At 57.5% G+C, this 14,463-nt stretch overlaps 2 protein-coding genes across 2 annotated transcripts; both read left to right on the top strand.

Annotated features, from left to right (window-relative positions):
• Positions 1–44: 44 nt before the first annotated feature.
• CNPPD1 (cyclin Pas1/PHO80 domain containing 1) lies at positions 45–6,587 on the top strand. Its single transcript, XM_027734806.2, has 8 exons — positions 45–315; positions 532–634; positions 3,033–3,114; positions 3,704–3,824; positions 3,915–4,043; positions 4,220–4,281; positions 4,511–4,628; positions 5,120–6,587. The coding sequence occupies exons 1-8, from the start codon at positions 247–249 to the stop codon at positions 5,750–5,752; spliced, it is 1,317 nt and encodes a 438-aa protein (XP_027590607.1). The 5' UTR covers positions 45–246; the 3' UTR covers positions 5,753–6,587.
• A 1,390-nt stretch (positions 6,588–7,977) lies between these two features.
• On the top strand, positions 7,978–12,861 carry SLC23A3 (solute carrier family 23 member 3). Its single transcript, XM_027734677.2, has 12 exons — positions 7,978–8,210; positions 8,480–8,640; positions 9,173–9,267; positions 9,604–9,677; positions 9,991–10,172; positions 10,337–10,460; positions 10,757–10,904; positions 10,985–11,238; positions 11,417–11,522; positions 11,602–11,769; positions 11,972–12,067; positions 12,239–12,861. Exons 1-12 carry the CDS (start codon positions 8,103–8,105, stop codon positions 12,571–12,573), a joined length of 1,851 nt encoding a protein of 616 aa, XP_027590478.1. The 5' UTR covers positions 7,978–8,102; the 3' UTR covers positions 12,574–12,861.
• Positions 12,862–14,463: the final 1,602 nt, after the last annotated feature.

Raw genomic sequence — 14,463 nt, 5'->3', positions numbered from 1 at the left:
CCGGCGGCGGGAGGGGCGGGCGGCGGCCGCGCCCCCCGCGCCGGAACAGGAAGGGCGGGCAGGGGCAGGCCGGCGGCGCTGCTCGGCCTGGGAGCGGCTCCGCGGGCCCCGCTCCCAACACCGCGCTCGGCCTCGGCGCGCACCGGTCCCCCGGAGGACACCGGCCCTGCGCCCTCGGAACGGCCCCAGAGCCGGCCCCGCACCGCCCGAGGGGACCTGTCAGCGCCTGCCCCGTGAGCGGGCAGGATGGAGCTGGACGAGCTGCTGCTGGACGAGGAGGGCGCCTTTTCCCTCAGCGGGTTCCAGGAGTTCACGGTGAGTGCCCCCGGCCCAGCCTGGCCCCAGCAGGACCCGAGGTGATCCCCCGATATCCCCCGCCCCCGGAGAGCCCTGTGTGGCCGCACGGCCGGGCCCCGGCCGAGCTCGTGGCCTTGTTGGGCTCGGTGTAACCATGAGCTGGGATGGGGTGGAGAGAGAACCCGTCACGGGGAGTGCTCTGGGCGTTTCTCACATTCCGCCGTCTGCCTTCAGTTCCTGCCCAGGCACCAACAGCTGAGCGAGAGAGTGCGGAAGCGGCTCTACTATGGCTGGGACAAAGACTGCAGCCTGGATAATCTCTCCAGCCCCGTGGCAGGTGGGTTGCTGATTGTCCTCAGATGGGAATGCTGAGTCAAGGGGGTTGGAAGTAGCCCAAGGGGCCGAGACCAATAGGTCACCTGCTTCCTTCCCAGTGCCAAATCCCACCCCTGCCCAGCCTTTCCCGCTCAGTGCAGCACAGCAGGGCAGGGTGCCAGAGCCTCATGGCTCCTGTTCTCTGTTTTATTGCCCTGTCTGGCCCACTGCTGCGTTTTTGGCGTCTCGCTGGTGTGCAAAGTCCTTTAGGTTGCTTGTGGATTCCTAGGCAGTGAACATTGTGAACCTGTCCCTGATGAGAGCTGTCTTGGACAATTTCTTGTGCTCTGCAAAATACCAGGAAATTTCTTTAGCCTTTAGTTCTGAGCACTGATGGAACAAATTCCTGTGGTGTGTTTGTCTGGATCACATCCTTTTTGGTTTTTCCTGTTGATTCAGCAGTGTTTGGGGGAGCAGATGGACATGACTGGGTTGAGGCTGAGGAGGTGGTGCAGGTGATGGTGGAGAGGAGTGGACAAGGGCAAACAGTGGTTTACTAGAGGGCCTTCATGGTGTGTTTGTCTCAGTATTTGCATTAGCTGCTTGCTAGGAAGTTGAAGTTGCCGGGAGGCTGTGTGATCTGCCTCAGTGAGGAGGAGGATGCTGGGCAGATCCAGGCAGGATCTGCCTGGGTGCTGCTGGGAGTCACAAGTTCTGACACAAGCGGTGTGAGGGAGGCTCGGGGCTGGCATTACACCGGGCTGCGAGGTGGGACTGTTCCATGGGATGCTACTGGTGTTTAAAGTTCAAAGGACACGGTCATGGAAGAAGACTGTTGAGGGCTATTAGCTCTAAGGACTGCCTTGCACCCAGGAAATGCCTTAGCTCTAGCAGCTGGGGAGTGAGAGCAGTGCACAGAGAATGTGTCTGTGGGCTGATCTGCTTTTACAGTCTTCCTTAACCAGCCACTGCCAAAAAACAGAGCATAGGGCTATGGCATCTCTCATGGTACAGCTGTACTATTGCTGTATGGCAAGTTTATGGCACTGCTCTTCAAACAAGTTAGAGACTTGTTGGGAGAGTTCAGAGGAGCAGGAGGAGCAGGAAAAGGTCCTTGGTATTGGGGATAGTTGCAGGAGGCAGTATGTCACTGACTGAAGAAAGGAGTTGAAAAGTTGATTTGTTCCTTTGGGAAAGGAGGAACAGTAACCACCTTCAGCACGCTGTGGCTGTGAGATGGGGACAGGGCAGGGCACGCTGTTGTGAAGAATTTGATTTCATACTGGGACAGAGCCTAGAGGGACTTCCTGTCATTTCCATCACTCCGGACATTGCCACTGGTTCTGCAGCACAAGGGTGGCCAGATAGGGCAGCAGCAGTGGGAGTGGCTGGGAGCAGCCAACAGGTGGCTGGAGCTGTTTCTGCCTGGCTGTGCATTATATTGGTGGTGTGGTTTGAATGGTCTGGGAAGGTCCCTTAGAGGTGCTTCTGAGTTTGGTGGCTGCTGTTTGGGCAAATAACTCTTCTCTTAGTTGCTGGAGAGACATGGAAAGGAGGGGTGTGGAGAGGTTATGTGGTGATGCTTCCCCTGGGAGCTGAAAATGCAAGGCTGTTGAGATGAGCTCTGCTCTCGACTCGGTGGGACAAGGGCTCAGCAGCAAAATGGAGCTGGAGTTTCCTGTCTAAAGCACTTCTTACCAAGCACCAGACTGTAGTGCTGCTTGGGATGCTCCCAGCTGGTTCTATCGTGTAGGGAAGTGAGATGGGAGCTGCTGAAGCCATCTGTCAGTATACGTCAGTCTCTGGCCTTTTGAGTGGGTGAATGCTGAGGCACATCTTGAGCACAGGAGAAGCAGGCTGAGATGAGCTGCAGTTACACTGTATCGCTGCTTTCATGTTCTGTTGGTGCCTTTGGGCTCCTGCTCACATGGATATGTTGTACATCATCATTTCAGGAGCCCTAGGGTTGTGGTGCGGGGGAAGCTGGATCAATGCTGATGAGATCTGGAGGGGGAGGATGCTGCTGGTTGGAGAGGAGCAAAGGACTGGGAAACGTAGTGTGACCTCAGGTGCAAAAAAGCCTCCAGAAGGGCTACCTGAGGTTCTGCAGGGTGAGTGGGAGGGTGTTAGCCACCAGCTGACTGCTGGTGACTCCCCGTGACACAGACCTGCTGATCTGGCACTGCCGCAGGGCCTTGGTCACTCACATCCTCTTCCTGCTGTGGTCTGCCTGTCCTGCATATTTGTTTGTTCCTCACTTGTCCCTGACCTCTGATAAGGCCTGTCCTGCCTTCATAGTTTAATTTAAACTTGAGGAGCTGAGCAAATGCCAAGAATTGATGGGCTTGGAGGGAGAAGGGGAAGGGTGGGGGTGGACTGTGCCACATGGGGCTAACCCTTTTGCTGCTTTTCTGTCCTAGATATTGCTGTGGAGTTGCTGCAGAAAGTGGCTCCCAGTCCTATCCGCAGACTCCAGAAGAAGTATGTGTCTCATGTGTCTCGGTAAGAAGCAAAACCTGTTCCTTCATGTCCTGTGTCAGAACTTGGAGCTCTGGTCTTACCTGTGATTCACTTCTGTCCCTGGGCCAGCACTGGCTTTGTGCTTAGGCCTGATTAGTATCAAAAAGGAGCTGGGGGCAGGTGTCAAGGACAGCAGGCACACTGACTTCCTGACACAGCCAGGCCTGCTTCAGGTTTGTCCTGCTCTCTGGGGTGCAGGAGTGCTCTTGTTACTGTGAGTCTGTACTGGCTGGACCTGAAGCTCACTGCATAACCAGGTTTGAACCCAGGGTCTGCCCTTGCAGCTGAGCCCTCATAGCATGCCTGGCTGCAGGCAGGGCTGCTCAGTTTGGAGCTGGCTGTGCCTGGGAACAGAAGCCAGGGCTTTCTGCTCTCCACTTTGCATTTCCTGCACTTTCTCTTGCTGCAGCTCAGGACACCCAGCACAGAGCTCACGAGGCTGCGACCTATCTAGTGATTTATTAAACCTCCTGCTGCCTACATGGGGAGGGAGCAGCCAAGTTGTGCCATGGTGGCTGGCATGTCTGCTGCACATGGATAACCTTTGTGTTGGTTCTTGCCTGTGCCACAGGGAAGCTTGCATCTCTCCCTGCTCCATGATGTTGGCACTGGTTTACATTGAAAGACTCCGGCACCGGAACCCCGAATACCTTCAGCAAATCTCATCTTCTGACCTCTTCCTGATCTCCATGGTGAGTCGTGGGCTGGGGGATAACTGGGTTGGAGGGAAGCCTGGAGGAGTGCAGTGGAGGCTGAGATCCTGTCCTTTGTGCTGCTTTTAGATGGTTGCTAGTAAGTACCTGTATGATGAGGGTGAGGAGGAGGAGGTGTTTAACGACGAGTGGGGAGCAGCAGGGAAGGTGGACGTCCAGACCATGAACACACTGGAGATGAACTTCCTGAGCGCTATTGTAAGTGGAGCCATCACTGCTGCTGACTTTCACAGAGCGGGGGAAAAGAGGCATTGAGGGGAATCTGGATGTCTGTTTTTTCCCCCACATGCTCCCATGAAGGAACAGAGAAAGATGTGTCCGGGTGCTGGGTGGCCTGTCCTGACTGCACTGACTTTTCACTGCTGTCTCCACAGGACTGGAGTCTCTACACAGACCCTCGGGAGCTGTTTGAAGTGCTGAGCTGGCTGGAAGGACGGTAGGTGTCTGGGGTGGGGGCGACCCCTTCATCCATGTTGCAGCCTCTGCTTGGAGGTAGCCCTGCTGCAGTGAAATAAGAGGTTGGGACACTCGTGAGCCTTTGCTAGGCTCTGCAGCTTCCTTCTACAGACCTTGAACAGGGTCTCCTCCAAGCCTGCCTGGGCTGAAGCTGCCTTGATGGGGAAGGTCCATGCCACATCCACCATTCCCTTTTTTTTTCCTTGCAGCGTGGCAGAAAAACAGGGTATGTGGCGTGGCTGGTTCACCTACACAGATCTGTGTGTCCTCATGGAACAGTCCGTGTGGCAGCATGTGCTGGGCCAGTTCTACCAGCAAGTGGTGAAGGTAAGGACATGGGAGAGCAGCTACTTGCAAGAACATGGGACCCAGCAGGCTGTGGATTTGGAGGGGGACCCTCTTTTCCCCTGGGAACAGCAGCTGTTGAAAAGGGAAGCTGTCAGAAGATGCTGATTTGCAGCTGCACTGCCTGAGGCACTGCAGCCTGGTGCTGGGCAGTGTGCCCTGTACTGGACTATAGCCCCACAAGTCATGGTGCAAAGACGTGGTGGTGGCACGGAGGGAACTGGATGCTGGCTGGGATTTTGAATAGGAACTGTTAGCTTTTAGCTGGAGCATTTTGGTTTGTGGTACTTAGGCCCTGCTTTGGGCAGGCTGTGTGCCACCCGCTGTTAGCAGCATGGCTGCCTGCTCCCTGGCACCCAGCCCTAGAGCTGGTGATGCCTTTTACCATCATAGCTGCTGGATTGATCGTGGCCATGCAGGTCATGGCTGGCTGGGAGGTCCTGCTGGAGGGCTAACGGTTGGCTTCTCCACAGCTGGCCTGCCTCCTGGGCGTGGTGTACCTGACGGGCTTTGCTGCCATCTTTGCCTCCGTCACCGTGGTGCACCGGTCCATGTGCATGAGGAGCGTCAGTCCTGCAGCCCCCCAGCCTGCGCTGTTCCCCGAGGAGAGGAGGTACCAGCTGAATGCCCAGCCAGCCCCAGGCCCTGGCCAGCCCCAGCCCAAGCTGCCTGATGTCTCCTCAGCCAGCAGCACCCATTGCCTGGGGGAGAACGAGACAACTGAGGAACCACGTCGTGGGAGTGTCACAGCAACTGCACTCTACCTGTGGAGCAGTGTGATGACGGCTCTGTCCTACCCAAAGGCACCTGATCTAGCCCAACATAGGAGGCTCCCACAAAGTCCTTTCCGGAAAGTACCCACTGCCTGTGAGAGATCCAACCGTACCACCCCTGCTGCAGCCCCAGGCCAGCCTAGCCCCTTCGGACTCGCCGTGCTCCCGGCTCCTCCGGCGCTCCACTGCCATGCCTGCTCAGCCGATGCAGGCCCCACGTGGGATGCAGCCCCCAACCATGAGGACTGGCTGGACCCCCTGGGGCTGAAGCAGTGCTTCTTACACACTGCTATGGATCTCAGTAGAATCAAGAACTTCATTTTTCCCAGCTAGGAGTACAGGGCAGCAACTCCTTTCCCCTTCCTTTGTAGTGTGGCACAACTCACTTCCTTGCACTTCTGGAAACCCTAATCCCTGGGGCTGCATGGGGCTGGAGGCCCCTGCATTACTTCCAAACCAGCATTTGTGTCCCCCCACCCAGGGCAGGGGTATCCTTCACTTTGGGGGCTGCTGGGACAGACTGGGGCAGAGCTGGCTTGCTGGGTGCTGGGGTGGGAACCTACTAGCTGAAGGATAGAAATGGATTGCCTTTAGGCTGGGATGCCAGTGCAAAGGAGGTGTTGTACCTCTTCCTATAGTGAGTGGGTGGCCCGTGGCGGTGTTGGACAGAGGTGGCATGTGGGATGTAGGATGCTGGGGATGTATGTGCAGGGTGGAGAGGCTGAGGCAGTGACCCCAGTCAGAGAGAAGGTTGAAGGAGGGGGGAGCGACTAGTTATAGCAGTAAAATTACACTTAGGGGCTGTTAAGCCACTTCTTGAGAGGTGCAAGGGTGACACCAAGGAGGCACCCCAATATGGCTGTGCCCCTGGGAAAGGTTGTGCCCCTCTGGGCTTGGTGGGGGTGAGGTGTGGTTAGGGCTGAGCTTCCTTATCCTGCCTGTGTTGGGTGTTTTGAATCTGGGGTGCTCTGTGACCCCATCCGAGACCCCAGCTGTTTGTGTCTGTGAGCAAACAGTGCCTGACTGCTCTCAGAGCGGGGAGAAGGCAACTTGTCTTGCTGACCAGTTGAGTTCATCATGCCCCTTCTTTTTACTGTGGATTTTACACCTGTTTTTCACTCTTTTGTAGATGCAAATCTCTTCCAATAAAAGTAATTCTTGCTGTGTGCCTGCCTTGTCCTGCTGAGTTGCTCTGTACTGGCAGCATGTCTGCCCCAGAGCAGAGCCCCATCCATGCAGCTATGCCTGCTCCCTCAGCTGCTGTATGAGGCAGATCCTGAGTGCTGCTGGTGAGCTCAGGAGCACTGTGGAGCCTGTCCTGCAGGGCTCAAGAGGAACCAGGCTCTCTGGTGACAGGAGGAATATCACTTCTGCTGCCTGTGGGAGGAATATCACTTCTGCTGCCTGTGGAAGGCAGGAGAGAGGAGGTTCCGCATCCTTGGGAATGCGGGGAATGCACAGTCTCCAAAGTCTTACTTATTAATGAGTGAGCCCTGCACAGCAAGGGCTCAGCCCAGGTCACTGGCACATCCACCTCTGCCCCATGACAAAAACATGAGCGTCCCCTGCCTGTGCGCCCTTGGGATCCTTCCCAACCAAGCAGGTAGCTCTTGTCTCTGACATCCTTGTCCAGTGGTAGGATTCAGCAGAATGAGTACTGTGACAGATCCCCATCGGAAACCAGGCTGGACCAGGAGGGCAGGGGCTGCTGTGCTGAGGAGGAACAGGTATGGGCAGGGCATACCGGGACTGGAGGATGCTGCTCATGGAGATGCCCCAAGCACATGGAGGAAGAGGTGTCTGTGCTGTGGCCCACCCAGCCCCTGCCCTGTGTATCACAAGAGGCCAGGATGGGATCCAGGCTGTGGCCAGTTGGCACTGCAGTAGTGTCTGGTGTCCTGGCTGTGGTTGTGTGGTTGAGCTGGCTTCCCGCCAAGTCCCCTGAAACTCAACAACAAGGACCCGCCTCCCAGAGAGGGAAAAGAAAAAAAAAACCAAGCAGCCAAAGCTATAGCAAAAATATATATATATATATATATATGTTTTACATATGAGACAGATACACAAAAGGAGAATACCACACACCGGGGTGGGGGGGAAGGGAAGGGAGAAGGACAAAAAGGGGCAAGGACCGCACAAGTCAAACAACCAGCCGAAGGCAAATTAGCAAAAATCTCACCACTTCCCTTCGAACAGGCAGGATGGCTAGACACGGCCCTTGGCTCTCCCCTCACGGGTGGCAGATAACAGCAGTCACTGTAGGCCTCGGCTCCAGATAAGCCCGACCGAAACAGGGACCCACCGTTCTCGAACCTCGCCGGAAAGGAAGAGAGCGAACTATCTTATCAATGCCTTATTTATACCCTAGGTTACATAAAGGAATAGCATGGAATACTTCCTTGGTCACCTTCCTAGTTCCTTCCTGGTTACAAGCTGGTTTCCAGGAAGGCCTAGACTGAAACCATCACAGGTTGGCTGTCATTTGGCCCTTGTGGTGACAAGCCAGGGTGACACTTGCATTCCTGGCCACAAGGGCAGGTTACTCACCAACTCAAGTTAATGGCTAACCCTGGGGCAGCTCCTGCAGAAGGTGGAAGTTCAGCAGTGAGGAGCCCTGAGGGGGGTGGGATCCCACCCACCTTCTTTGAAACGCAAACTGAGAGCAGCGTGGCAAGGCAACAGCATGAATGGGGGCCATGGCAGAGTGCCTGGAGCTGGGAGCCCCATGCTCACATCCTGCTCCTCTCCAAAGATGTGCTCCTGGATGCTGACCTGTTGCTTAGCCCTTCAGGTGAGGGGGGACCATGGTGAGGAGCCAGAGAGACGGGATGATGAGGAGAGGGCTGGGATCCTCTCAAGTGGCAGGGCAGGGACTGCATCCTGTCAGAAAAAGGGTGTGTGGGACTCTGGCCAGTGGGTGCTGGGAGGGAAGTGGGCGGTGGTGAGTGCTGCCCAGGTGGTGTTAGTGGGCATCCACCCACTCAGGGCGCCTGGGCATGGGGAGCTGCAGCTTTGGGTACTGCAGGGGAATTGTGACTGCTCCATCTCTTCCCTGCACAGCACCTGGCCGTGCAGGCCTCCTTGCTCTGCATCTTCCACCTCCTCCTGCTGCCTACCCTGCCCAAGGAGCTGCTTCATGGCCAGGCCACCAGCGAGCTGCTGGCATGCAGCCTCTTTGCCTGTGGCATCTCCACGGTGCTGCAGACCACCCTGGGGAGCCGGTGAGCAAGGGGAATGAAGGGGGTGCAGCTGTCACCAGGAGGTGGGTGATGCCATGGCAGGGCATGTCTCTGCCCTCTCCTAGGCTGTCGGAAGACAGGCTTTGCTGGAGGTGGAAAGGGGCACAAGGAAACTGTCTTGCCCTGTATCTCTGCACAGCTGTCCCGTCCCTCTCACACATCCCTCTAGAAAAACCACTGTGCTTTCCCTCTAGCTCCTCCCTGCTTTGATCCAGCATCATACACAGCTCCTCCAGACCATCCAGTGCCTGCGCTGCACACACAAGGGCTGGGTATAGGATTTGGCAAAGTCTCTGACCTCTGCACACATCCCATGTACTGGCACTTGGGATGTACTAGGACATCCCAAGAATGTACTAGGACATACTAGGACTGGACTATGTGATGACCTCCTGCCACTTTGAAGTTTCTAGCCGGTTCCCTTCCCACTCCTGCTCCTCTGGCAGCCTAGGCTTTTGGAGCAGCCTTCTCCCCTCCTTCCTCCCTAATGTGCCTTTGCTGTCCCTTTCTTCAGGTTGCCGCTGGTTCAAATCCCATCCTTTGAGTACCTGGTCCCTGCCATGGTGCTGAGCTCCCACCTGTCTCCCAGTGCCAGCACAGACAAGAATGGTGAGCACAGCCCTGGAGCCTGTGTCCCTTGGGGCCCAGGCCACGCTGGTGCCAGGGGAATGGCGATGATGGGGTGCCTGGTACATGAGGTAGAGATGAGGGATAGCAAGGGATCCTGCCTGCTGGCCCCTCTGGTGATGGTACACAGCACCCTACTCACCCCTGAGTGCACCTGCAATGCATCTGGTCACCTCCCCAGTGTCAGAGCTTGTGGGGATGGGGATACTGGCACATTGCTCCTTCTCTAGCCAGGAGCTTCCGTGCTGTGTGCTCTTGGACACGGCTCCAGGAGCCCAGCATCCATGTGCATCACATCCCTCCAAAATTCCCTTCCAGGAACAGCCATGGCCAGCACATGCCCTGCACCACATTGCACTGTCACAGGGAGCCGGGCTGCCTCGTTGCAAGAGGTGGGTGCTCCCTTGCTGAGATGGGGGTCCCTGTCCTGCTCTATCAGCTTCACAGTTTTCATCCATATACCTGCACCACTGGTCTCTTTTTCCATCCCTCTGGGGGATTGCTATGAGTAGAGGGGACACAAGGGGATGCACAAACGCAATGGGGATCCTGATGCATGTGCATGTATATGTTCCTCTGGGCTTGGGGTGAGCAGAACATGTGGAACAAGTGATGCTACTGGGGCAGTGGGAGTGTGGCCAAGGGAAAGTATTGGACTGCTCTTCATGTATCCTGCCCCACTGGCCCCATCCTTTCCTCTTGCAGGTCTCTGGAGCAGTGCTGGTCTCTGGGCTGATTCAGTTGGTACTGGGAGTGTCTGGCATGTGCGGGTGGGCAGCTCGGCACTGTGGGCCCATGGTCCTGGCTCCCAGCCTCTCCATCATCGGGCTGTCTGCATACAAGGAAGCCGCTTTCTTCTGCTCCACTAACTGGGGTGTAGCGCTGCTGTATGTGAGCCTGGGGACCATAATGGTGTGCGGCTCCTGGGGCTTTCCTTCACCACAGGGACAGGGATGGGGCACCCCTGTGCACAGCCCCAAATGTGTGCACAGCACATATTTGGGGCCCCACCACTGTGATGCTGTGTGGTGACCTATGCTCCCTTTCCTAGGCTCATGTTCCTTGCTGTCACCTTCTCCCAGCACCTGCGGTCCTGCCGCCTGCCCTTCTGCGCCTGGCCCCACACTCGGGAGGGCTCCACAGAGCCATCAGTTCCCACCCTGCGCACGTTCTCGGTACTGTGTCTGTGACCAGGCTTTTTTCCAAGCCTTGCTCTTTGGTGTGGGGTTAGGTGAAACCTGGAGCAGAGACAGGGGTGAGAAGTTCTGGTGCAGCTCTGGGGAAGCGCTGGGAACCTAGGGTGTTGGGGCAGCAGAGCCTGGGATGCTCCCTGCAGAGGTAAGGGGAGATGTGGCATGGCTCCATGGAAGAGATGATAGGACAAGGACCTGCTGTCTGGGGCACAGCAGACAGTGCACTGGCCAAGGCAGGCAGGGGAGGAGGGTCCTGAGGGTCCCCTTTTGCCTTGCAGGTACTGCTCCCTTTTGCTGCTGTCTGCATTGTCTGTGCCATCCTCAGTTGCTTCCACATACCCTGGGAATCACTGGACCTGGCCATGGCACAGCTGTCCTGGGCCAACAGCACCTTCCATGCCCCTTGGGTCCGCATCCCCTATGCAGGTGAGGGGCAGCAGGGCTGAGTGCAGCCATTCACCTTTGGCTGGGGCCTCTATCATCCATCCCTCTTCCCTCTGCTGCAGGTGAGTGGGGGTGGCCGCTGCTCACCCCCCGGGCATTGGCAGTGGGCGTTGCCATGGCCATCGGCTGCAGCATGAACTCAGTGGGCTGCTATGTGCTGTGTGGGAGGCTGCTGCGAGCCTCCCGGCTGCCCACTCACGCCTGCAACCGGGGCCTTTGCATGGAAGGGTTGGGCAGCCTCCTGGCAGGACTGCTGGGCACCCCGGGGGGCACGGCCTCCAGCATTGCCAACACCTGCGCCACTGGCCTCACTCAGGTATGCCAGGGTAGGGGGAAAAAGGTTGGCAAGGGACAGGGAGGTAATGGAGCAGGTGTGGGGGACCTGTAATGCCCAGGCTGTCACTGGGAAAGGCAGGTGCGCATGGCAGAATAGGGGCGGAGACAGAGTAGGGGGTAGTGCTACCCATCCTCACTTCCATTCTTCTTTCTGCCAGGCTGGCTCTCGCCTCTCAGTGCAAGTAAGCGCGCTGGCATGCGTGGTACTGGGCATGTCGCCGAGGCTGGCAGGGCTCCTCACCCGCATTCCGCTGGCAGTTCACGGTGGGTACTCTGCCCTGCCCTGCCCCTCATTGCGGCACCTGCAGCCTGCCTAGCGCTGCCTGACTCCCACCCCTCGCAGGAGGGGTGCTCTGTGTCACCTACGCCGTGGCTGTGGGCACGGGGATCTCCTACTTCCAGTACGCAGACATCGACTCAGGGAGGAACATCTTCATTGTCGGCTTTGCCATGTTCATGGCACTGCTGGTGCCGCGGTGGTTCAGTGCAGCTCTGACTCACCTGGCCACAGGTAGAAGGGACATTCCCCAGGCAAGGCAAAGCTTTGGGTCCCATGGCATGGTGACCACACATCTCTGGTGTCCTGGGAGGCTGGGTCAGCTCATGGTATCAGGCAGCTCCCTCTTCAATCCCTGGGTCTGCCATGGCTGCTCCAGCCCCTTTCCCCCAGCTGAGCTGGGACCCCCGGACTGATTCTGGCACTGTCCCTGCAGGCTGGGTGCCACTGGACCTCCTCTTCCTCTCCTTGCTCATGGTGCCTGTCTTCTTAACTGGCTTCTTGTCATTTTTTCTGGAGAACACGGTCTCAGGTGAGGGGCTGTTCTAGGTACTCTGCATAGTTCCTGCTCTGAGGGCTGGATCCGTCATTTCCCATACCACCAGCTCTGCCTCCAGGCAGTCCTGCTAGGGTCCTGAGGCTGGTGTGGGCTGGGAGCATGCACCTGGAGGACGGGGCTCCCATCTCACTGCCTACCTCCCAGGAACCCTGGAGGAACGAGGGCTGCTCTCTGATCTGGCACCTGGGAAAGCTGGGGCAGGTGATCGTCATCCCCGTGGAGAGAGGGGAGAAGTCAGCCAAGCATACGGGCTCCCCACTGGGCTGAGGAGGCTGCTGCCATCCTCCTGCAAAGCCTTCCCCTGCTGCTTCCTCTGCCCAAGAACTGAGGAAGAGGAGGAGGGCAGCTGTGCCACTGAGCAGGGGACTGCTGCTCCAGGGGAAGGGACACACCTGCTCCCCAAACCCAGCTCTGGGGAGCTGCAGCCAGCAATGAGGCCAAGCCAGACAGAGGTGCCCGCATGGCACACTGTGGCCTGACCCTGTGGTGTGGGGATGTCTTGCGTGAAACAAGGGCTGTGTCCCCAAGGCAGCTTGTGAGCCACTTTGCTTCTCATTTCTGAAGCCCATGTGGACTGGAGGGCTCTGAGGTTCCACCCTCCCAGCACAAACCTGATTTCCCTGCTTGGGAGCAAGATATAAAAACCTTCAACCAACTTCACCCTTTCCAGGGGTTTCCTTTCCAGACAGGATTTGCCTGGGGAATCCCCTGCTGCCCTGAGGACTGTGACTGGAGGGCATGGCCACCTGGTGACTCTGCTGCTGAGGATGTGGGTGCCTCTAAAACCCACCATCACCCTGTGGACATGACTAGGGGAGGGCTCAGTGCTTTGGCCAGCCCCAAAGGACTGGCCTAACCCTAACCCTAGGCGTGCTCACCTGCCGGCACTATGCTGAGGAAGGGCTGGCTCTCCACCTCCTCCCTGTTGTGTCCCAGTTGTGCCCATGGCTCCTTGATGGCAATAGCACCAGGTGCATAGTAATGCTCTGGCACTCCAGGATGCCCCAGGCTGGGGGTGCAACTCAGCTCAGAATCAAAACTCAGCTCAGCTCAAAACAATTAAGGCCCTTTCACCTACAGTAGGATGGTGCCAGCAGTGCTTACCACATAACTGCCCCCTAGGTATTGCTCTTGTGACTAAACCACCTAACAGCGGATTTCCCTGGAGAAGAAAACATGCCCTTTGACCTAAGGGGATAAGCTGAGTGCCTGGGTTGTTTCCCACTGCCATCTGCAGCAGAGTCTGCACCAGCCCTGCTCACTGCTCCAGCGTTTACAGCAGATCAGAGTCCACAGAAAGGACTCTGTTGCCTCCCCTCCATGTCACCTCCACCAGTCTGAACTGCCCTGGGTGCAAATTCGAAGGGAGGATGGACTTTTGCTGGGAGGAAGCTAGAGCTGGTCCATGGGTGTGATGTGCTTGGGCTGGATCACAGCTCCAAGTTGTGGCTGCCCCCTCCACCTAGTCCCAAGGAGGCCCTCAACACCCAGAAACACCCAAAGGTGGATGCAAGGTGGAAGAGATGTGGTGGCACTGTGTGTGCAGCTGTGAGGCCTCTTTCCCCAGCTCTCTCCGATCCCCACAGCTGGGTCCTGTGCACCCGTGGGCACGGGGTGTAATGCACAGCTCATCTTCATCCAGCCAGCACCCCAACCTGGCCCTACGTTCCAGCTGTGCACTAGTTGGACCAGTCCAACTAGTCCTGCACACCAAACCCTGCTGCACTCTAACCTGGCCATGCAACCCAGTCTGTCCTGTGCCCCAAAGTCCCTACCTTCTCCGCTGTTCCCTGGCACCTCTTCAGGATGAAAACCCTCTGAGATGACCATCTGCCCTGCTCTGAGGTGCAGCTGCAGCCTGCATGCTAGGGAGAGGGGTGAGTGGAAGGGTGTGTGAATAGAGCGTGAATGGGGGGCTCAGGGGCAGCACGTGGGTGCACAGGAGGCATTTTGTGGGAGCCGGAGGGATGGCCTCAATGCACGGAGTGCACATTGGGGATTGCAGTCAGAGTGTGGGTGCTGGGGTTTCCAAGGTCAGTGCCTGGGGTAAGGATGGGGCTGTGCTCAGTGTGGAGAGGACTGAAGGTGTGTGGTGTGCCAAGCTGGCACAGCCCTGCTCTGTGGTGTCTTGTGAGCCCAGTCCCCACACATGTGGGACAGAGGCACCTGCAGCCACAGCTATGGCTGTGGCGCAGCAGCCCAGTTCCCGCACAGCCGGGGAGAACAGCGGTGCAGGTGCCTGCCCTGTGCCGTGCCTGCACCGGCACCCTGGGGCTGAGAAATAAACCCGGGGCCAAGGGACATGAGGAATCCCTCGCTACCGCTGCCTCTCCGGCTGTACCGCGCCCTGTCCCCAGCTGGGCACTTGT

This window comes from Pipra filicauda, unplaced genomic scaffold, assembly GCF_003945595.2.
Source record: "Pipra filicauda isolate LSUMZ 115617 unplaced genomic scaffold, ASM394559v2 scaffold241_size1546129_pilon, whole genome shotgun sequence".
Lineage (NCBI taxonomy): Eukaryota > Metazoa > Chordata > Aves > Passeriformes > Pipridae > Pipra > Pipra filicauda.
Note: the sequence above shows the minus strand (reverse complement) of the source record. Positions and strands in the feature narration are given on the sequence as shown.